Source organism: Labrus bergylta, chromosome 6, assembly GCF_963930695.1.
Source record: "Labrus bergylta chromosome 6, fLabBer1.1, whole genome shotgun sequence".
In the NCBI taxonomy this organism is placed as follows: Eukaryota; Metazoa; Chordata; class Actinopteri; order Labriformes; family Labridae; genus Labrus; species Labrus bergylta.
The window spans coordinates 19,306,693-19,331,287 of NC_089200.1; the positions used below are offsets into that span (position 1 = coordinate 19,306,693).

Sequence of the window (24,595 nt, forward strand, 5' to 3'; positions counted from 1 at the left end):
TACACACAGAGAGCAGAGCAGCACTTTGGGTATAGTAGAAGGTGCTCCACAGCGAGAGAAATCCAGGCTTGCTGCACCTACACACGCTGAGTAGAGGTTTGCGGCGACTGGGATCTTTTAAAACCATGCTGGATTGACTGCAGAGAGGCAACTACAATCAATGGCTTGGCTTTGAAATCGTTGGAAATTTATTGGAAAGGAGTGTGAGACAGAGCGACAGTGAGAGAGGGAGAGAAGCGAGGGAGAGAGCGAGAGAGTGGCGAGAGGGGTGGAAATAAAGATCCTTTCAACGATGGAGCTTACAATGGAAAACATTGGAAATCTGCACGGTGTTTCTCACTCCCATCAAACGAGCGACTTAATGAACTCCCCGCACGCGCGCCAGTCGTCGGCGTCGCATCGGAACTTGGTGTCGCACGGGCGCTCAGCCATGGTGTCCAGCATGGCCTCGATACTGGAGGGAGCGGGGGACTACCGTACAGACCACGCACTGTCTGGGCCGCTGCATCCGGCCATGACCATGTCGTGTGACTCCGGGATGAGCCTAAGCAGCACCTACACCACACTGACGCCTCTGCAGCACCTGCCCCCCATATCCACCGTGTCGGAGAAATTTCACCACCCGCACCCACATGCTCACCATCATCCGGCGCATCAGCGACTTTCAGCCGGGAACGTTAGCGGCAGTTTCACCCTGATGAGGGACGACCGCAGCCTCGCCTCCATGGGTAACCTCTATGGTCACTATCCCAAAGACATGTCCGGCATGGGGCAGTCTCTGTCCCCCCTCTCCAACGGGCTGGGCTCTTTGCACAGTTCCCAGCAGACTCTCAGTGCCTACGGTCCCGGTGCTCACCTCTCCAATGACAAGATGATCTCCTCGGGGGGCTTCGAGTCCCACGCGGCCATGCTGTCCCGGGGCGAGGAGCACCTGGCCCGGGGTCTTGGGGGCCACGGGCCCGGACTCATGACCTCATTGAATGGCATCCACCATCACAGCCATCCGCACTCTCAGGCAAACGGGTCAATGCTTTCTGAGCGGGACAGGCAGACGGTGGTAGGAGGCGGACAGGGCGGTGGGTCGGGGCAGGTGGAGGAGATAAACACAAAGGAGGTGGCACAGCGAATAACGGCAGAGCTCAAGCGTTACAGCATCCCGCAGGCCATCTTTGCTCAAAGGATCTTGTGCCGGTCCCAGGGAACTCTGTCCGACCTGCTGCGGAATCCTAAACCATGGAGTAAACTCAAGTCAGGCCGGGAGACGTTCAGGAGGATGTGGAAGTGGCTCCAGGAGCCCGAGTTCCAGCGGATGTCGGCGCTCAGGCTTGCAGGTGAGTGAGGAGACAGCTCACAACCTGAGTGATGTGGAGGGATCAATTAGAAGTCAATGTGGCGAGACTGTCAATAGCTGCTCAAACAGACATTACTAGAAGTTATTAGTCGATTGTATCGAGTAAAACTTCATCATGACAGTTGGGGTGTTAAATGTTGGGGAAATCTATATTTTGATTGATGCTACAATCCATGAGAGTATAAACATACGCTGTGCAACAATGTAGGTGTTAGAAAACAAACGAGAGGAAGTGACTTTTAAAAGTAACCAAAGTGCAAACGTTTGCATAGATGTGTTTGTTTTTACGTACGGACAGAAACTGACAAACACACACCTCTCCCTCTTTCTCTCTCTCTCTGCCATCCATACTCTCCCTCACTCACACACACAAACACACACACACACACACACACACACACACACACACACACACACACACACACACAAACAAAAACATACACAGAAGGAGACCAAACAAAGGAAATCAAAGCAGAATGTGACCAAAATTGATTACATCTCGATGCAAATACAATAGAGGTAAAAACAAATCTACACTCTGAGATCAGTGCAAACACCAAGTTTTACTTTGGACTCTTTTGTATCAAATGCACTTGATGTGATACTCGCCTTGTCAAATAAGGCGCAAACAAGGATCGTCTGAGGCCTGGCCAGAGAGTCTGAGGAGCATGACCTCCTATAGATCAATATTTCAGGTCCAGGCGTCCCCTTTCAGAGCTGCGCACTGATAAATGATCGATTTGGATCTGAAAGACAGAGACACAAACAGATGCGTCTTTCTCTGGTCTGTCTGTGTTGTGTCCTCTGCCCTCTCCACAATTTGGCCTGTTTAGCTTTTCTGAAGGATTAGATTTTTGTTGTGTTTTGTTAGAATGTACGTGAATCATTGAAACATGACAATAGAAATGAATGGACAATCTTTGTGCGCAATGTGTTATTTGTGGTCACATGTGACGCTGTTTCTCCATTTTGTCTCTCTGAATGGTTGATTTCTGAAAGCCATCGTTGTGATTTGTATTGCGCAAATCACTTCAACGTTGTGATTTGAACCCAGCTTCCCGACCCATAAACCCTCCAACATCAGAGTTACTGACTCAAATGGAAAAGGGAGACGTCGCATAGGGCTTAAAACAGAGGTGTGAGTGAGAGGTCCCCTCTCATCGATGTTTGTGTAAAGGCCCCATTTAAACGTGCAGCTCTTCCAAACGTCAATCAGGTCCGCTGTGTCGTATTTCAGAGAACAGTTCAATTAAGCAGATATAGTGGCATATTTTAGTTCCAGTCAATGCTCTATTGAAAAGCACTTAATGGCATGTAAATTGTTCCTTTGCGCATTTAGAGGGGTTCTGGTAAATAAAGATTTAAACACTCCACAATTGTCTCTTTAAGTGCCACTGCTGTTAAAGCTAATTGGGCTGTGGGGTTTTATATCTTCTACACTCGGCACCAGGATAACCCAGCAGTGCCCCCCCCCCCCCCCCCCCCCCCCCCCCCCCCCCCCCCCCCCCCAATTGACAAGTTGGAGTGGCAGAGTCCTGTGTAGCGCACACCTCCTGCATATTCTACAGCGATCAGGCCCAGGGCAGTCCTGGCGGTAAGATGTGTGTATGTGGGTGCGTATTTGGTTTAAGTATGGAAATTACGGCTGCACTCTTACTTCTATTTGATCCAGTGGCGATGGGTGTTATTGATTATTTTGTTTTAAAATGCATTTTAACATACAAATCAACTAAATATGTTAATTTTTCTATCTGGAATCAGCAGAAATATAGTGCTTTTTTGTATAGTGCACTCACCTGCAGTTACAAAAGGTCTGAGAGAAAAATCAAGTTGGTTTAAATGACAAATGACTCTTATGTAAATGCACGGAGCAACATTTTACTTATTGCATTTAAAATCACCATTATCCTTGGTGCGCATGGGCTGGTAGTGGGAGTTGGGGGGTTGCGTTGCTGAAAGTGAGGCTGGGCCATACTCGCTCGGCCACATCAATCAATAAATTCAAATTACTATTCCAAATTCATCACAGTCACACAAATCAATGCCGCTGCCCTGCTTAGCTAATGTGAAAATGCCAGTGTCTACACACAGACGCGCACACACACACACACACACACACACACGACAATCCAGCCCTGAAACGAAAAACAGAGCAGAGATAGGCCCGTTTGAGGGGAAGTGTGAGTGTGTCCTTCACGCTTAACATCTCCCAATGCAACGAGGGCAAAGACCCACAGGCTTCCCCACCTATTGTTCTCTTCATAAGCAGAGCCAATCAGCCAAGTCCAGCTAAAAGCTTTAACCTTTGGGTGCCTCTCTGAGCATCTTAATGCACACGCATAAGTCCACTTTTGTATAAGTAAAAAGGCACCACATTGCAAAGCTGCTCGACTGAGAAAGACGCGCGCAAAGTGAGGTTTGCGAGGCGTTTAAAGATCGCATTAACGATGAAAACAATTCGTCTTTGCATCTGTGTTGAATTCCACACTCCATCTCAATGTATTTGGTCGGGTCAATACAGCCCTGATCGATAAGGATAGCCAGTGCATCTATCAATTATCCCGCCTCAGCACTCTCCCCCATTGGTCTCTCCCCCGGAGAAGAGGGGGGAGGCGGGGGCCGGAAAAGGGGGGGAAATAGGACAGCTGTTGTACAAAAAAAAAAAAAAAGCTATTGCAACACCTATTTTTCCTGATCTTTAATCACGTTTTATTTGCCGTCTGTATTGCACTTTCACTCATTTGTTCTGCAGGGTTTAGGCTATACAGGTACGAGCGTAATCTTCACGCTTGACACCTCTTTTTCTGGACAACAGAAAATTATCACATCAAATTTTGGGTATAGGCTGTATCTTACAAATAGCGGGTTCGCATCAAAATGAAAGAAACATCTCCCAAATACACGTTCCGTTACGCCTCAATACTTTCTCAATGACAGTGATGATGTGCTATGGCATCCCTCACCAAAGAAAGGCAGGGTGGAAAAGCGCAGTTGGTTTATTATCATTTGAATGGCCAGAACACGTGCCAGGGGGCGCAGGTCAGGACCCACAGGACACGCAGAGAAAACATAGTTTAGAATGAGGGTGAGAGGCCTCTATTCATGTTTCAATGAGCTACACCAAGTTTACACAGATCTAATACGGGAGCAAAACTCCTCCTCCCCATGCACTGACATCCACCATCACAGCACGTGCACCACTGCAATTCCTACATTCATCTCACGAGGTATACTTCTAGTTTTAAACAAGGTTTCACAACTAGGATCATATCACGTCAGGTTGCAATAAACTCGTTAACATTTCTGAATTTTTGTATACATTTTTGTATATTCTGCAATTTATATTAAAACAAAACCAAATCTAATTTAGTATGCCACCTCAAGAGTGCACAAGCTGTTTTTTTTTCCTTCTTGTAGGCACAGCGTTTCAAGGCGCTGTCCAGAGTGCTGAAACGGACCTCTATCCACACACATCGGCAGCATCTTCTCTCCTTTTTGGAGGACAGTTCAAGGTGCTGAACTGGAGATTCACCAATACATAGTTAATAGCATTCTTGTAGGCCCTAAACACCATTATTTCATCCAACAGCTCCCACCCATCGATCAATATTACAATCCACAATCGCGTCAATCACATAATCCAGCACCCATACTTTTCAGTCAAACAGGGGTTTCCATTTAAATCTCATCTCATTACTTCTTGGCGCTGCAAAACACAAACTGTGGGTCGTTTTATATTTTGGGATGCCATACAGAAATATCCTGCAGCAACAAAGACACAAAAATCGTCCGTGGTGATGCTTCTTCTGGGTCATTTAAACTGGGATAATGGGTTTAATTGGAGGGGGCATTAAGATGTGATTGATGCGGGTTCATCTAAAACAGTTTTTTTTCTCATGAAGACGTGGCTTGATGTTAGCCTGCGAAATGATCGATTGGGACTTTAATAATTGATGTGTGAGGGGAAGATGGGGGGTAAACAGTGCAGCTGCGGTTTCAGAGCCTCGTCTTCGTTAAGCACAGCATCGTGTGCTGTAAGTAGTGAGACACGCATGTACAAGCATCGCCTTTGAAATCCTCTAGTGGGAGAGCAACAGTCATTTTCTGGAGGTTATACCTCGAGGCTATTTGGTTTTAATCCCGGGTTCAGTGCGGCTCAAACCAGATGAAATGACATCTCACGCCTCGCATCATTATCTGCAACCAGGCTATATGATGCTGGCTGTATGTTGGAGGGTAAAGCTGAATAATTCAGCGTTATATTTACATAAAATGTTCATGTTGCAGACTTATTTGAATACTCTTTATTGAAGCCAACATTCAAGTTACATAAGAAGGGGGGTTTAAGGAAAACCACCCCAACCCATGCACCTTTTTTATGATGCATATAGCGCGTCCTATGAGATTTTTGTTCACCACTGCATAACTGGAGCATATCACAGCCTGCATATGTGTCGCCTCCCCGTTTCTTCTCTCCTGTGTGTATGTGATCGGGATGTAGAGTGCGTCTGCGCCACATTGTTAAGGCCGATCTGGCGAGCCCTGAATCTGAATCGATTTCCATTCCCCGGCCTCTGCTTTCCATCTCTGGAACTGCGCCATGCAGCCATGCAACCCCCTCCGTCTCCACCATGCAACACCATTTCTCCCATTAACAGCTCACCCTTCAAAACGCACAACACGATGACTAATAAACTTAGCATGCTCACGCGCAGATCTACTGCATTCCTCTCGTGCTCCCCAGTCAAATGCTGACTTTTTAAATTTTAAGAGGTTGATCTCCATTTCTGTGGTATAGGATTAGCAGCACGAGACGGCTTACAGTTCACAGACAGTTAACCTCTTTCTGCTCATTATACATCCCACCCACACTGCTCTGACCAGCCGACCTTATTATTCTAAATAATGTAATTTTAATAGAAAGCAGATTAGCGACAGAAGCACGAGCCTGTTCTGTCTCCCACGTCTTCACCCATTTCTCATTTTAGCAACACACACGGGCGCGCGCACACACACACACACTCGCACGCACGCACGCACACACACACACACACACACACACACACACACACACGCTTTGCAATTATAAATGCAGCAGAACTCTGGACTCTGTACAGTCTCGAATACCGTCTCTTCTTTTTTAGATAATCAATTCCTACGCTCCTCCGTCGCCCCCTCGCCAAACCGGATCGATAGGAGAGAATGACCTTTAAATCAAATTGCTGGCAGAGTCGACTGAATGCACGCGGCTAGCATCAAAGGGTTAACAGCGCTGCATGTGTGTCTCAATTTTGAATGCAATACAAAGCGCCAAATATTAAGGTCATCATAATGAAATGTCATTATACGTCTTCGCGCTCTTTGGTGAATTGGTTTCCCTGTAACATTTGCGGTGTACTTCTGTGTGTTTGCGTGTGAAGATGATGCTTGTTGAACAAACAAACCATACAGTGGCTTTTGACCCGCCACAATCTGTAGAGGTTTACACAAGAGCAGAAGCAGGAGACATGTCCAAAGAGCAGACTGGTTGTGCAATTAAAATGTTGAGCACATCACATCAGCACAGCTGTTATGTAACGCCGGGATACCCCCAAATCCAGTGCTGCTGCGTGGATGCCACACTGTGTCCCCTGCAACGACAAAAAATGTTGTAAGTTTTGACAGCAAAAAAAAAAAAGAAAAGAGTTGGTCACATTATCACTTTACCTTTACTAACCCCACCCTTTTTTTTTTTGCAAACTAACTAACATGTCAGAAGTCCCCACGTGAGAAATCTGAGACATTGGTTTAAAAAGACTCACGGATTACTTTTTTAAGACCTATTAACGTGTTCTGCACGTTGGCTGCTTATCTGACACCCTGGCAGGCCATCGCTTATTAAAGGGCCGATAATGGCTTGTTTAATGCGCAGCTGAAGAACACAAGGCAGGTACAATGTCGGCACAATTAAACAGAAGGGAAGGCGCGTGCACGATTAAACACTATCTAGTCTATTAATCGCATGTTAGGAGTTATTAAATATCACAAATACAGAGAAATGTGGACGCAGATTATTCCACTGAATTCTTGAGTTTAAATTTGGATTTAACAAGAGGTCATCATTTTGGGGTTAAGGGAGAGAGTGTGTAAGAAAGAAAAGGGTCTTCGAAAATGTGTTCCACTCACTGAAGGAACATTTTGATTTCAGGAGACGATACATTATTGGATATGGTCTAAACATCAACACTGTCGTAACGGAATACGTGGCTCAAAGTCGTTTAGTCTCTTTTTGGATATAATGATGTATTTAAAAAAAATACAGAAATAAATGAAGCAGAATAGAAACAGAAAGGTTGGAACAAATCATGTGTCCACCTCTCCGGCATTTTGAAATGAGATCCTACAGATGGTTTGTACAGAACCTGTGTAAGTCTTTGTACAGGGTCGATCACAACAAAACCACAAACACACACACACACACACACACACACACACACACACACACACACACACACACACACACACGCACGCACACATAACACACACACACACACACACACACACACACACACACATGCAACCCGAAACTCCGGTTGGGCAACCCCACAAAAATCAACAAAGGAACAAAACGGCTGTGAAATCAATTGATGAATGAATCGATGAGTGCGCATACAGCCTGTATTAAACATGTTATTAAATATAACGAACTGGCAGCAGTTTATATACTTAAATATATGAATTTATTTAATTTGATGCTTTACTGAGCCGCTGCTAAAACGCTGACTATTGTTATCAGGATTCCTAAATGTCTGGAAAAGCACTGCAAGGTCTCTCTGTGTGTGTGTGTGTGTGTGTGTGTGTGTGTGTGTGTGTGTGTGTGTGTGTGTGTGTGTGTGTGTGTGTGTTTAGGCCTTTTTGTTCCAATTAATAACGCATTTTACAACAATCTATTTTTTGGTGGATTTGATCTTTCAGGTAAAATTAATATTGACACCGTCATATTTATATTTTTCTTATTACAATTAATTTCATGCCAGAGCTTTTTATTTATTTATTTGTGGTCAGAACGGATACACATGCAGCCTAATAGATAACTGAATATTTTGGACTGCCCTGAAATAAATAATTAAAATAAAAGATATCTAAAGCAACAGAGAATTAAGACACCTTTATAACCAATCTGATAGAAAGAAAAGTGGTACATGAAGGTTTTAGAATGTCAACATTTAAAATAATAATGCATCAAAAACCTAATTAAAAAATAAACTCGTAAATAAAATAGACTGAGCTGCTTGAGAATAATAAAACGTTTATTATTTGAAATATAATAGCCATATGCTTTGATAGCATTGGGGAAAACGGCCCATATAAACGCAATTATACGGCACAATAAGAGTTGGTTTGGAAAAACATGTGTTGACTCTCTTCATATGATTGAGTGAGAAGTGTATTGAATTGAATCTGGAAAATTCCTGCATATTGAAAAGCTGTCCCCATGGAGGAAGGTAAACGGAATCATCTGACTGCAGATCGCTTTCATGATTCTACTGCGACAAAAAACGAAATGAGCAGAGGAGTGACAGCTGACATTTAAAGAATATTCAAGAAGGCTATTTGGAAAAAGGAAGAGGGAGAACTTTGACTTAATTGACCTCTGATATCTGGGGTCTGAATCTGTACGTGGTAATCATTTGGGTCTTTTTAAGTTTTTCTTTCTTTTAATACTTCTTCTCCAAGTTCTACTTACTTAATGTTTTACTAGAAATGAGCGCAAGGGAGATGTTTGCAGTTTTAGAAAAAGTGTTATCACTCATTTTGTCAAATTAACTTTGACCCTGGTTTCCATGTAAACCCTCTTTAAGAGGGGAATTTAATTGTAAAGTAGCTAAATGTTTTAACTATATTTTAAAGTATTTTTGTGTGTTTGAAATCACAACTTGTTAAGTAATTACAGTAAAAAAAGTCATTTTTATTATTACTATTATTATTATTGCTTATATAATTATTGTATTTCATAGTTTTACATTTTTGAGAATAGCCATATGTAATAAATGCGTAAAAGTAAAACAGAACAACAACAAAAACACCGTGATGGTGCACACCTGTTGTTTGGGGCACCCTTGTCTTTTTAACATAAAGCGTCATGATCATTACCGCTATCACGCATAACTGGTCAAAGCAATTATGAATGAAATCAATGATAATCGCAGATGAGAGTATCACTCCAACAATGGAGCCTCATACAAATAAGTGGCACATGTAGACCAAGGCTGCGATTAAACTGGCACCAAATGATGCTGGTTGAAATCCAGTCATGTGGCGATACGCGCCTCTCGATGGCTCAGTGCGTTTAATTATCTAAAACCTCATAAGGGTGTGATCATCACAAGCTGCAGCTTTTACTGATTATTGATTTTTTTTTTTTTTTTTACTTTGCAGTTTCTTTGGTTTAGCACTCGGTTGCAGATAACAAATTGCTTAATATAAATATACTAAGAAGCATTATTGCGCATGTTAAAGTGACAGAAATATGATGAAATGGTCTGATGTGTTTATCAAAGCAAGTTGTGATATTCTGGTGCATGATGTAGCAAATGTAAGAGGTAGAATTGAAATGTTTGCAGGCAGGCAAGCTGCAGAGGACTGAGGTTTGATGTGGGCGAAGGTGTAACTGAGTTCAGGTTGAGTGTTATTGAATGTGCAAGAGAAGAAATGCCTCGCAGCCGAGTCGCGGGAGAAGGCAAACAAACAAATTGTGTCGCTTTATCAGTATATTAACACCAATTCTCACTCATTACATTAAGGAGTATTGAGCTGGAAGTGTTTTGGCCTCGTGCGAGAGAGAGGGAGGGAGAGAGATTGGCATTGCCCTGCAGCCAGTAGAAATAAATGCCACCGTATACACAGGCGGATACACACACACTGCTATTAATCTTTAGGGCAACAGTCCATGTGAACAAAGACGTTACTTAATAAATAGACTGACACTCGAACATCAAACTGCACGATCATGTTACGAGAGAAGAGTGCAACAAGCACACTGCATAGATAAGTAGTAAGGATTGCTTTCCAACAATAACTGGACTGCAGTGTGTGTTTGTATTAACGCGCCGAAGCGTGACCGGTAAACATGTTTATTGGTGATTTAATTAAATCAGCAGACGATAACCCTGCTTGCTTTACAAACAGGGCTGCCGGGGTGTGCACGAAGACAGTTTGGAAACCGAATGTGGAAAAAAGGCCGGAGGGATGATTTCAGATGCAGATGTGTAATCATGGTTTCATGAAACACTACAGGCACAATATTAGGCCGTTTGACTTTCTCATTACGAGCAGGAAGGGCAGCGATGATCAATAAATGATTAATGCTCAAGGTGGATTTACATCTGCAGGGACAAGAGGAGGAGGCCTGAGACAGCCATGAGCGCGCGCTAAACACACCTATAGGAACAGGTGATGATCATATGCTTATTTTCTGTCTCTGATTTTTTTTTTTAGTCCGCTAAGAAAATCCGGATCGTCACACTTCCTTCCTCTCCACCCCTTCATGAATCTCCAGGCCTACTGCTACCCCCCCACTCACCCTTCCTCCTCACCCTCCTCCTCCGAGGCATAATTAATTGGACGAACTGAATTTCACACACGAATTATTCACGAATCTATCGATCGATATTGAACACCCAGGGCCTTTCTCTTAACCTCGCTTGGTTTGTCGTGAAGCAAAGAATATTAATGTCATCAGCGGAAGAGAAATAGATAGTTATACCTTTTATACGAGCAGCATGGAGACAAGTTTAAGAGAAAGGATTGCTCGTCTCGACGGCCCTTGGTTTGACTTTAACTGAACTTACGGGAAATTATATTACAAAAATAAAATGTAAAACAAAGCTGCACTCAAATATAGCCAGTCTAATTATTTATCAGTGTTTCTGGGCTATGTGAGGAGCCTGAGGGATGCATTCAAAGTAGGTCAGCTCCACATAGAGAGTAGAAGTCATATTTCTGTGAATACCGCACGTGCAGTACGATCAGCAGGGTGTACAACTCAGAAAACACTCAACACCTGACCAGGATTTCTGCTCTTGTCCGGTGGCTCTTTGTGCATGAGTTTCTGTCCGTCTCTCTGCTCAGTGCCTACTGTAGCTCTAAAAGCTGCAATGATCGATTTTTTTCTTTTCTACGCTGAGCTTGGTTCAGTAATCAGGGCCCCCTTCCTCACCGATCGATCGATATTGATTACTAAATCCAGCGCCTGTAGCAAATGCAGCGCACTTTGGCGCCCCGTGCAGCAGGGGCCACGGCGAGAGCGACACCTGCCGACCGGCACGGCACAAAGCACGCGGTGGGGGGTGGGGTTGCAGGACGTGACTTTATGGTGGTCAGAGGTGCAGAGTGGAACCAGGACTGTCGGAGGATGTTCTGAAGGCACACACTGTGGCTCCATTTGAACTGCTTCTTGACAAAACGTACTGTGGGGACTTTCATCTGATTAGGTCTCTTGATCTTTAAATCTTCTGGATTTAAAGAGTTCACAAATTGCAATAAAACAATCTTGAGTTTCTCCAGTTTTTAGCATACAGATTTGTCATCAAACCCTTTAGATTTTAGAAAAATCGTATTTTCTATGGCTCCATAAAACCATTTTTTTTCACTCTGTAAATACACATATTGTGACAGAGAGGCCATATGTGAATAGTAAACAGTTCTCTAATCTAAACTTAAAACTAAACTATTTGTAACTCTTTTTGGAGCTCAAATGATTCATTTCCACTGCAAGAGACATGAAGTCTGTAAATGCAACACTTTATATTTTGAGGTATATCGCTGTGTGTGTGTGTGTGTGTGTGTGTGTGTGTGTGTGTGTGTGCGTGTGTGTGTGCGTGTGTGTGTGCGTGTGTGTGTGTGTCTGCGTGAGTGTGTGTGCGATTAAACCTCACCTGTGCTAGGTCACACTTCCTGAGAAATCACAGCAAAAATCAGTCACGCACAGGAGGGAAGTAAAGGTGGTATTCAGGTCAACCGCAAGCTGTATATAGAAATAGATACTCAGAGCTGACTTCATTATTGAGATAGTAATAAATCTATATTGATAATAACATTAATTTTATTGTTCCAGAAAGGAAAACATGAAGTTACTATAACAGCTTGGTCTACTGGTAAATGTGGCTGCATCAGTTCCTGTACAAGACATATGTAGTCATGTAAAATTTTACATGATATATACAGTATGTATTATACATATATGTGTAGTATTAATAAATGTATCATTGGACAATAGACAATAGAAATAGATATTACAATGTTTCCTTTGGTGGCGACTCCTTTTGCTTCACAGGCCTGGTTTAGAGCTTCTCCGCATGTTCAGGATCTTTCTCCTGCTGAGAAACGAATCCTCTTCATACACGTCAAAGCAGGAGGGGATTGGAGCATTGCTGCTGAGTAGTTGTAGCTTCGTGTTGGTCAATGGGAAGCTGATGCAGCACAAGTCCCAAATGTGGAACAAGCATTCAGGCCTATAAATAAAACTGTGCCTTGTAATTTACACATTTCACCCACATTTGTTTCTTGGAAGTGGATACTTTTAAGATTCTGAAATGATTTCACCTTGAATTATAAGTTTGTTATTACAGTTAACCAAAAAAAAAAGACAGCATGTGTTAGCTTTGCTTTGGAAAACCTAACCAATAGTGTCCAATTAAAATGTATTTTGTACTTGTAATGATTTCACCACAAAATTGACCTCAAGATATTCTAATTTCTGGTTTAATTTAATTTCTTGATACTGACAGGCTTAGCTGGAGAACACCATGAAACACTAAATAATAAAAGATAACAATACATTTTCTGTGTAATTGTGAAAATGTATGTAAAATTGAGCCAGTGTTTTGTTCATAAGTAGTTTGATAGTTAAACGCATTCTAATTATCTAAGGAGCATTCATGACCAAATGACGCATGGAAAAAAAGTCTGTTGTATTTTTTTTTTAATCTAAAAAAAAAAAAAAAAAAAGGTTTATGTATGCCAGGATGACACATTTTTGTCAAAGATGTCACCATATAGATGAGTGACAAATGAAATATATTTAATCCATTCCTAGTTTGAATCGGCCCCCTTGATATGTGGCTGTAAATCAGAATTACTTAAGGTGCTGTTATTTTATTATATTACGAGCAACTTTGCAAGAGAAAAATACAATAACAACATGAAGGTATTATTTAAGTAAATGTATGCATTATCAACGTCTAAGATTTACTTTCGTTAGCTTTCATTGTCTGTCCCGCTGATGTATCATCTGACCGACTCAGTCAATTTAAACTAAAATCTGAATTATGAAAGTACATCATCATCCTCGGCCCTCTGCTCATGATCACGACTACCTTTAATCTTACAATAAATCAAAGCATTGTATATCCTGATATACACACTGTAAATGCAAGTACCATATTAGCATGTGTGTTTGTGTGTGTGATATATATATATATCTAGTTGCAGTGTTGATGTGAAATATGAAAATGATGGATGGGCCTGTGTGCAGGTTAGACATCTGTAGTAAACAGATTGGACTGCAATGGCTGATCAATGGGCTCTGTTCCACTGTAATTAGACACACAGCGCCACTGCTTGGCTCCAGCCACTTCAGCATAATCACAACCTTCCCTCCAAACACACTCACAAACTCATACACACGCACACACTAGAACACCAGAGAAAAAAAATCTGTCCTTAAATGTATCAAGATTCACATACACACACACACACACACACACACACACACACACACACACACAGCGTGGGAGTGAGACATTATTGAAGGCGAGTATGAAAGTATCAGACAATACCAACTGCAGCAGGTGTAGACCCCACAGGGATGGCATCTTTCTCTCTCACTCTCTCTCCAATTTGCTACCGTTCTATGTAGACAGTAGGGAGGCTGAGAGGGACACACAGTCTGTTCTGGCAGGATTCGATCCTCAGTCAGCAGGGGGACGTGTGGCTGCAGAGGTGGAGCCTTAACCTTTCTCACAACACACACACACACACACACACACACACACACACACACACACACACACACACACACACACACACACACACACACACACACACACACACACACACACACACACTTCTCCTGCTACATCATCTCTGGACACCGTTTGTGTCTTTTACACTGAATCCGTCTGCGGCTTTCCACTCACTTCCCACAAATACTTTGACTTACAACACGCTTACCCACAATACAACAGTCAATTAACTATTAATTTCTGTGTTTTGCTGCCTACAACCCCTGCACCCCCCTGGACCCCCCCCCCCCCCCCCCAAACCTAAAAGACTACACTCGGTGTGTTTCTTTTGAAAACTGCTCTATGATGGGAAGGGGCTCGTAGCAGCCTGTGCATGCACCTCTCAAGTGTTTTGGGAGGGGGGGGGGGGGTTATAAATACCCTCTCAGAGCTCAATAGAGTGGGCTCCAGTGGGCTCTGTTTGAAGTAGCAGACTGTAGACCTGCTGGGGGGGGATTCTGACCTCAGTCCCTATAGAGAACCCCCCAATTCCTACAGCAAAGTCGGTCAATATCTCTTTCTCCTTCACTCGCCGCCCCTCCCTCTTCTTCTCAACCTTCCCTTTCGCTCTCATACACACACACACACACACACACACACACACACACATGCACACTTTGTCTTACTCCTCCACCTTTTCTTTTCTTTTCTCTCCAACCTTTTCTTACCCTGTGTCGGCCCCTCCTCTATCTCTCATTTCCACACACACACACAAAATGCTTACTTTTGTGCAACAGTCACTCAGTCCCCCATTGCGACTCAAACTGCATTAATATTGAATCAAACAGCAGTGTCTCCAGCTAGCAGGCAACAGCCAGTCCCCCCCCCGCCTCACCCCCCACCTCACCCCATCTTTCTCTCACCGCAGGCTGGCTCCCTGTCTGCACTCTGCAGGATGGAAGGAATATTCCCACTGGGCAGGAGGCATGGATTAGCTTTAAATCAACTTTAATATGGCGATAGAGATGGAGCTGTAGAATCTCTGCTGCTGTATAAACCAGTTTTTATGTGTTTAAGTATTGGCTAATGATACACTTAGTAACTTTACTTCCCTCCACCTTCTGTCTTTGTTTTTTAATCAGGAAAATAAGCACTTTTGTATATTTACCTTGCTTTGTGTTCTCTTTCCCCTCTGCCTCCCACTCTCATCCCCATCCCTCCCACCGCTGCCATCCACACCAAGCCTGCAAGCGCAAAGAACAGGAGCAACACAAGGACCGCAACACGGCGCCCAAGAAACAACGCCTGGTCTTCACTGACCTGCAGCGCCGCACACTCATCGCCATCTTCAAGGAGAACAAGCGCCCATCCAAGGAAATGCAGATCACCATCTCCCAGCAGCTCGGTCTGGAGCTCAGCACCGTCAGCAACTTCTTCATGAACGCACGTCGCCGCTGCGTGGACCGCTGGCATGACGACCACGGTGCCAGCCCAGGGCAGCCGGGCACATCCGCCACCACCTTTTCCAAGGCCTGAGAGGAGGAGGGGACGTTCAGAGGGCCAGAGAACCAGGTGGGAACAACAGGCATCATGGGAAATTGGCTGTGAAACCTGCCTATAACAACCCTACCTGGTTCTGGACCATCTGAATGAGTCCTCTGCCTGAAAAATCCTTTGTGCCATGCAATCATCTTTTTTGTCAGTCAGAAGTTCAAGCGCTCACCTGCAACAAGCATAATCTAAAAGGTGAAAGGTGAAGTCAGGTTCACTCTGCATTACAAACACAAGGACAATCATTGATTCTGTCTTTTTGTGAAAGAAAATCATTTTTATGGCATCTGAGAAAGTAAAGAGACACCAAAGATTTGATGTTTTTGTTTGACGTTACCAGATTTTCACCGGCCTCATGCACCACCTCAGTTTCCACTGATTCTGTTTCTTCTCCCCACTCACCTCCTTTGTGTCTGCCTCTTTCGTCTCTCTCTCTCTCATCCTCCCTCTACACTGGCACACGGAAGCAACAAGGGCGAAAAGAACGGCAATAAATCTGACAACAGAACAGCACATAGCCTTATTATCCGAGCTCCGTCCTGCACACACAAGGCCATCATAAAGAAAACAAACGCAGCCTGTGAAAAAATAAACAACAAGGCTTTCTTATTCTCCGCCTCTACCTCCCCCCTCTCCTGTAGTCTCCTTCATTCCTCGGCCAAAGGTATTCCCTGATGGCCAGCCATTTCAGAGAGCAGCTCAGCCTGATCATACGGCAAACTAATGAATTGAAAAATGAATCGATGCAGACAGAGAGAGCGGGGCCTTGACCCCTCCTGAAGGTGAAACTCAAGACGCTCGGCAGTAGATACTCAGGTCTTCCAGGCCCAGGTCTATATTTTTTGCACAGATGTTGGAGGCCTGTGGGGAGACGTGTCATTATTTCTCTTAGCCCGAGCCTAGAGTCTGTGTTTCTCTGACCAACAGGAGAGGCGGGCGAGATGTCTGGACATGCTCTTTGTTCTGCAGGGAGCTCTTCCTCTGATCAATAACTGAGAACCAAGCGACAACAACACGATTGGGCATCGGGCCAACTACATTACAGCTGCATATGAAAAGCAGAATGAAAGAGGAGCACACAAAACCCACTGGAGATGGGGACACAAAGGCCTCATAACAGCAGCAGCAGCAGCAGCAGCACACCTCTCCCTCCCCGGCCCTGCCTTTGCTGGCAGAGCAACAGTGCCCCCTGCTGTTGACAGCAGACCTGAACCCAGTTGAGCATCACAGGGCTTGGAGAGAAGGAAAGGGAGGGAAGAGCCACTAGATGCTGAGGAGAAGTCATGGCACAACACAGTCAGGCCCTCGCAGCTCTTTGAAGGCAGATCAATAGCTAACCATTATCCTATTGTTGTTCCTCATCCAACCAGCACTGGTGAAGCCAGAGGAGGGGGGATGGTTAAAGTGAACACTGAAACACGCAGGGATTTAGCAAAGGCAGGGATTTATAAAGCCAATCCAAATGTTAACGAATCCACAAAATTCAAGTACAGGAAATATACGAGAGGGGAAAGAAAAGTACAACAACCAGTGCTGACATGGTCACATTTGAGATGCAGCGGAGGTTTGATTTACATTATTTTCCGAGGCTTCATATTTTGTCTTTTTTTCATCCTTCCATCTCATCTGTTTGAAAAGAAAAAAGGGGTTCTCAACAGATGTTACTCAAACAAAATTCTCTGGTTATTCCCACACAAGGGTTATCAGTAGCTATCCCAAAGCTAACCACCACACTCAGCTGTCAAAATGCTACAATAATTAGTGCCAATGCTTACTGCCTTAATGCGAATCAAAGAATATGGTACTAGGGTTCACACACAGCTACAGTGTGCCTGGATGATGACGGGCAGTGTGTGCCATAGCAACCAACAATCAGCTTTTAACTGAATTAAAAATATACTTTTGTAGTAAAAAAAATGAAAAAAGAATCAGATTTTAAGGCATACAATAACCAAACCTCAAATGACAAAGATACCACACACACACACACACACACACACACACAGTACGTGTCACAAATACAAATAGGAAATGTCTCCAACACATAATGGACACATTTTAAAGCAGAAGAAAAATCTTTCATTCTATCTTTGGTTCTCTACCTCCTCTGTCCTTCCTAACCCCCATTGCCCCCCCCCCCCCTTCCTCTCTATATTGATGCGGGTATTTAATTAGTACCATAGACACAAAGTTTCTATTTCTTGTTACTATTGTGCTCTGTTGTGCATAAGTAAGGCACCTTGTTGATAAATCGAAAACAAAAAAGGAAGGACTTTTTAAAAGGAAAAAAAAAGAGGGATGCAAGGAACGAGGCCAATGAAGGATGTATTTTTTCTTTTTTTTGCATTCTGTGAATAAAGACTCGGATGAGACATTTACCATGTGAAAGAGAGAAAACGTGAAAAACAGGGAGCTGCTGAAGAGAAGAATAAATGATGGACGCTCTCTCTCTTTTTGGCATCTCATGTCAGAACTGTGGTACGCTCACCCCCCCACCCCCACCCCCCTTTAAACTGAGCCCCAAGATATGGGGTAAAACAGAGGGGCACAAAACATGACCTCCAAATGTCCTGGCTCATTCAATGTGTTCTATTGGAGAGTGGGTGGGTGGGGGTTAAGCTCTGGACTCACTAGTTTTCTGTATGGTCTTAAAAATGCAACTGTAGCATTTCCAACAATGTAGTCAGATTAGCGGTGCAGATTAGATAAGTGATGGTCATTGTAGAGGAGTCGACTGAGAGGTACTGACTAAGTTCACATTGCTGTAAGCAGTGAGTTAATGTCGTCAAAGGATAATGAGCTAAACATGGATTTGTGGTACACAGTTCAGTGAGCATAGGTAAATAGCTAGATTCAGCTGTTAGGCTGACAAAATGACATTTGTTTGTAGTGAGAACCAATGTGGCTACCTCACTAAGCTGAGTGGTTTGTGAAACCGCCACTAATACCAAAGAAACTGCAGCCTACCGGTCCCAAACTGCCAAGGGGGAAACACAAACCAAAAAAATGGAAAAAAAAATACAATAAAAAAAGCTCCCCCTCTTTGACCAAACCCGTTACATCCACACAGATCACATTACATACACACATATACACCATTGTACAAGCAGCGCAGTCAGACTGCATTGTGCCACATAGGATGAGGTGGCTACCTTGCAGACAGAGTTGAGTGCCTTTTCCCTTCAACCACGGGTGGGACTGCACTGGACACACACACACACACACACACACACACACACACACACACACACACACACACACACACACACACACACACACACACACACACACACACACACACACAGTAATGCGGGTGCATGCATATAGTTGCACACCCCTTTACTAACATGCACTCACATTCAGACAATGCACATATAATTGAATGGACAGAAAGGGGGGCCAAAGAGAGGGACACAGAGTGGGGTGTGTGTCAGCGTTTTCTCCCATATTGACTTTCCATCTTGATACACTAGAATACAAGCACTTTATCATGTAGAAAGTCTATAAAACATTTTCTATACACTATTTATTTGAAACAAAATTATATGTTACTCCTTAATCTGTCAGTCTTTGTTACCGTTCTGTTGATCTTCTGGTAGCTCACAGCTTTTTGTGCTTTTTACTTCTTTTTTTTCCCCTCCGCCTTGTGTGCTCAGACTCTCAGCCACTTTCGCTCTCTCTCATCAGAGATATTTTTGTGAAACAGAGAAAGAGGGGGGGTAAAGGGGCTAAGGCTCTGAGCGCCTAGAGGGCTGTAGATGTAAAATTTTAACACTTATATCTCTTTCTTCTTTGTTTTTTCATCTCCACTGCGTGCAAGCACAGAGGCTGCACTGGAAAAAGAGTGGAAGACTTACTGACGGTTTATAGACACAATTTCTCTCCTCCCTCCACCTCGTCTGTCCAGTCAACCTCTCCCCCTGGCTAGTACTAAGACTCGGTAGGCGTGTGTTGACAATTAATTCTGAAATACCTCAAAAACCTTTCATGTAAACTTTATGTAATTTAGACTGAAAATAATACTGCTAATGATAACAATGATTATGAAACTATGATACTATGATAGTTAGTTTTGGAACTTGTGACTTGAAGCTTTATACTGTTAAATTCCTTTTATTTGTTTGCTCATTTTTCTTGTATGTTTTCTTGTTTGTTTTTGCTACGGCATGTAATTACTGTTTTCATAAAGGAAAAGACATTGTGAATGTTTCTGTGGAGGGTTACACGAGAAAAGAAGAGACAGAAGAGAAGGCTAAAGTAGAGAGAGAGGAGCAGGAGCTACTCACATCCGATGTTTAGTTCAAAGCTCTCCGAGGCGGGTACATTTAAATGAAAGAAGAAAAAAAAAAAAACAGACAAAAAAGAAATGACAAAAATGTGATTGAGGCTGAATTCTAAACCAAAATCTGATGTTATACCAAAGGAGGAAAAAACCTTTTACTCATTGTTAGCGTTCTTCTGCCTTTAAGTAGTCTTTTCTCTGAAAAAAAAACAAACAATTTCACAGTTACTTTTGAAGGTTCCTGGGTGTGTCCAAGTGCTCCTGATGTTCTTAGAATATTAAAGACCAGCACCTCCTATTGAAAAGAAGGTGCGCTTTTTTTTTTTTTGTGCATGGATATTGTATAACTGTATAGAAACCAACAGGAATGACCTGTGATTTTGTGGGGAGAGGAGGATGGAAAGACTTGGGAGTGGGTGGACAAGGGGTGGGGGATATTTTGGTTATCAAAACAAAAAACAAGGGTGGTAGGATTTGGGTTTTAGGCGTTGGAGGGGTCCTTGTTTTTAGAATTTCTGTCACTGTTGGATTCACTGGTTGTGTGCATGTGTTGTTGCAACCCGTCCCCTTTCCCCATGTTTTTTTGATGTATATAAATCCAGACAGTAGGGGGCAGTGTGTGCTGGGGGAGGTCAAACTCCTCTCCTCCCAATCAATAGCATTCTATCTTCATTCCTCAGCTTGCGGTCCTCACTCGGGTCCTGAAATGTGTGTCTTGCTTTTCCAAAGACGGGCTGTTTACTTGGAGTTAATCAGAGGGACACACACAGGCGCGAGCGGCCTTGAATACACCTGTATGTCTGTCTACATGCTTTTCTTCAATCTATGTATGTGTGTTCATTTGTACCTATGTGGAAGGCAAAGTGATTTTTTATGTTCCTTTATTATGGGTTGCAATATTTGTCATGCAAAACTTTGAAACCATTTCTTACTGACTGACCGACCAACCAACTGCAGTACCGTTCGGCAACCCACAAATCCAACCTGAAATGTCGTCAGCATTTACTGTCAAACAGCATACGTTTGTGACATTTCAGCGTGGGATCGAAGGATGCCGGTGGGACTGATGTAGACCGCCCCAGTCACACTGTGCTCTCCCTCTTCTGTTACCTGTTAATCAATCAGAACCAAGTGTCTTTGTGATGGTAGAAGACAATCAGTTTCAAAACAAGAAAAAAGGTAGAGAGAGGGCAGGCCAGTGGGGAGGAGGAAGGGGAGTTCTGGAGGAACAAAAATCAAGGGAAAAGAGGCTCTCTGAAAAGTGACAAGCTGTAGTGCCCAACCGCCAAACGACTGAAACCTACATCTTCATCTTCAGGCAAATCTTAAAACTATGTGACTCGGTTACAACAAACCTCATTTGACATTTCAAATTCCCTGCCTTCTCATCCCCCTCTCACCCTCCTGTTCTCCCACCGTCACAATAAAGTGCACTGCAGGAGAAGGAAATGCAACCTGTGGTGCAAAGACCATAATTTCCATCGCCCACCACAATTCCCTGCTAATCTACTGATGATGTGACCAACCGCGAGGAATAAAAAAATGGCTCCGGTTGGTGGCTTTTGCACAGAGAACTATGCAAACACCTGACCCCCCAATCTTAATCGTTGCTGCTGGGTCAGTGTGTACAACCCTCAACCCCCCTTCTCCCCCCCTTCTTCCTTCCCTAAACAATTTGACCTTCATGACCTACTCCCATTCCCTGCCATCCCTTGAGCCCCGAGCAGGCGGAGACACCCCCCCTCACCCCCCCCCCCCCCCAGCCACCCTGGGTACAGTAGAGAGTGGCTGAGGGACATTAGAGCACTACAGCACCCCATGTTTCACTAGACTGATGTCATACAGCTTTACACGAATGCCCCAAACTGCCACTGACATCAAAATGGAGTCCATGTTGATGTTTGCAAGCCGTTCCTCCCCACTCATGGCTCCATTGTTCTACAATGTTTGAATGTCTTTGTCCCCTAGCGCCAAGGAAGGGCCACAATCAATGCAAAGACACCAACATTGTACTAACTTAAGTTTACAAAGTCGTCTGGAGATGGTGGCTTATATTGCACTAGGACAGACAGACAGACACAGAAATAGACACAGGCACACGCTGGAAAGGGTGAGTCTGCCTTTTGAGAGTGTTTGCTGAAACCAAAGATGAAATCAGAGGTATGACAATCTGGCTACCAAACCTAGAAGACAATGTTCAGCTCTCTGGGCTGCTCTACGGGTCCTGTGATTTACCGGCCATGTGGACATTCCACCACTTGCACTTAAACACACACGTATACATGCACACACCCCTGATGAAAAACTCCCACACACAAACATTCACTCAAACAGAAACGAGGAATTAACCCTAATCACAATGTCTGGTCAGAAAGCCTCTTTTCCCTCCTCCCACTGCAGAAGCTGGAGAGCCTGTGGAGGACTTTTAGTTTCACTCTAGTTGAGACTTTTGAGAAGGAAAAAAATCTGAGTAATAACTGTTACAGAAAAAAAAACTTAAAAGGATAATATGGGTAAAATTGCGTGTTTTGAAATAAATTAACAAATAAAACAATTGTAAAACAAAGCGGTGCTGTTGGTTTATTGTGTTTGGTTTGATCTTCAAAGAAAATCCTCCGTGACTGCAGGAGAGGAAATTAGATTTTTTACCACAACAGTCTGAAACAACAAAGATCACAGAGATGCCTGTAGAGGTTAACTGTCTAAATAAAGAAGGCAGTGCATGATGTACTGTTAAAACTATAAAAAAGATGAGTGCACACACTACAATGAACATGTTTAAAGACGAAACATATAGTGACTCCTTGAATCAACGTGTATATATATGTAACAATATATGTTTAGATATCTTTCCATGTAGAACCATCAGACAGTTTTAAAGTGTAATTTTGGGGTCTTATTGTCCATCATTTGTCCATTGGAGTCAGTGGGGTTTTTGCTTGCAGTCACAATCTCATCCACCGTTGGCACAGTGCTGCGGATGGAAGTCCCTGAGGTGATGAGACGTCCAGGCACAGCTCCCTGAGAGAGGGCGTAGGAGGAGCGGCGTAGAGACGTTCCTCTTATCAACTTTGACCTCAGCTCCACTGGTTGATGGGGTACACTATGGACCTGCATCACAGCCAGGTGAGAGTACATGTTTGGCTTTTTTTTTTTGTGTGAAATGAAACCTTATTTACATTTTAAATGGGAATACCTCATTGACAACTATATGTCATATTATAATTTAGTTGGTTCATCAAATATTAACTGTTTTCAGTTTGATGCATGTAACTAGAAAAATAGTTAAAATGTTATGTTACAAGTTGCCTTTTCCCCAAAAACACTCGTTAAGAAACTTCTAATGAAAAATGTAAAATCTTCCAGATTTGTTAAAAAAAAAAAAAAAAAGGTTTGGACTGATAAAAAGGAGCTAAGCTTCTGTTTTCCTTGATGTCCAATCTATTCCAATTCTTTTTACTAACTTTCACACTCATTTTAAATGTTTACATTTTTACTTTCACTCATTTTCCCCCGTCTTTGTTGAAGAACACCTCACCTTGTGACTGTCATGCACACTGAGGATAATATTGAGAGCTAGTGCAGTCATAGAGGGTAGAACAGCCGTCCAGGCAGTGAGCAGAGCTGTGAGCCATACAACAGGATCAATGAAGGCTCTATCAGACACACCTGAGGAAAAAGCACACAGAGCAATCAAACCTGTTCACAGGGTTGATCAATGACAAACAGAAAAAAACAAAGTTCTAAAATTGACATTTCGCAGTGCTTGTTGTGTCCGATGTTTTGTCCACGTTTGATATTATTCGTCTCCACTAAATCCTCATCAACCAGTTTCTGCAGTAATGGTCACAGAAACAGGCCAGAGCCAGGATCAACATCACTCAGGAAACAGATGAAAAAAGATCCCATGAGAAGAAGTGTACCAAGAAAGTAATAGTCGCTGGGTGCTCTCTCGAACAAGCGGCTGTTATGGGTGATCCTGGTACAGATGAAGAACAACACAACAGAGACACACACAGCTGCTATGTTGAACTTTGTCCAGAATCTGGTCAGCAGCACAATCTGGGAGACAAACAGAGACAGTGTTATCAGAGGGGAACGGTTTATCTGGAACTAAAGGTAAACTATAAATGTTTACTAAGTTTACTATAAAAGATAACATTAAACAATCTTGTTTTTTTATTTTATTTCAGCTCAGAACTTCTTAGTGCAAAAAATCGAGAAACCTTCTTGGATATACCATCCTCAATATCGATCATTTCTAAACGATCACGTTAAATGCTTTGTTTTTCTGAATAAGATTAAGTGTTACGTAAAGTGTGAAAAAATTACAGCTGTCAGTAAATATTATTTTGGTGTACATAATTACACCACATCACTGTGTCTTTCGGCATTTGATGTAATCAGGAGTACCTCATTCAAAGTCAA

At 43.2% G+C, this 24,595-nt stretch overlaps 2 protein-coding genes across 2 annotated transcripts in view; one reads left to right on the plus strand and one right to left on the minus strand.

Moving 5' to 3' along the window:
- onecut3a (one cut homeobox 3a) lies at positions 1–22,733 on the plus strand. Its single transcript, XM_020632181.3, has 2 exons — positions 1–1,331; positions 15,578–22,733. Exons 1-2 carry the CDS (start codon positions 293–295, stop codon positions 15,868–15,870), a joined length of 1,332 nt encoding a protein of 443 aa, XP_020487837.1. The 5' UTR covers positions 1–292; the 3' UTR covers positions 15,871–22,733.
- The window catches only part of atp8b3 (ATPase phospholipid transporting 8B3), a 19,401-nt gene continuing 15,163 nt past the window's right edge, over positions 20,358–24,595 (minus strand). The window contains exons 26-28 of the mRNA XM_020632068.3: positions 24,091–24,229; positions 23,706–23,836; positions 20,358–23,278 (exon numbers count right to left, since the gene is read on the minus strand). Of these exons, the coding sequence (XP_020487724.3) occupies positions 23,033–23,278; positions 23,706–23,836; positions 24,091–24,229 (516 nt within the window). The 3' untranslated portion in view covers positions 20,358–23,032. The remainder of the gene's footprint in view (positions 23,279–23,705; positions 23,837–24,090; positions 24,230–24,595) is intronic.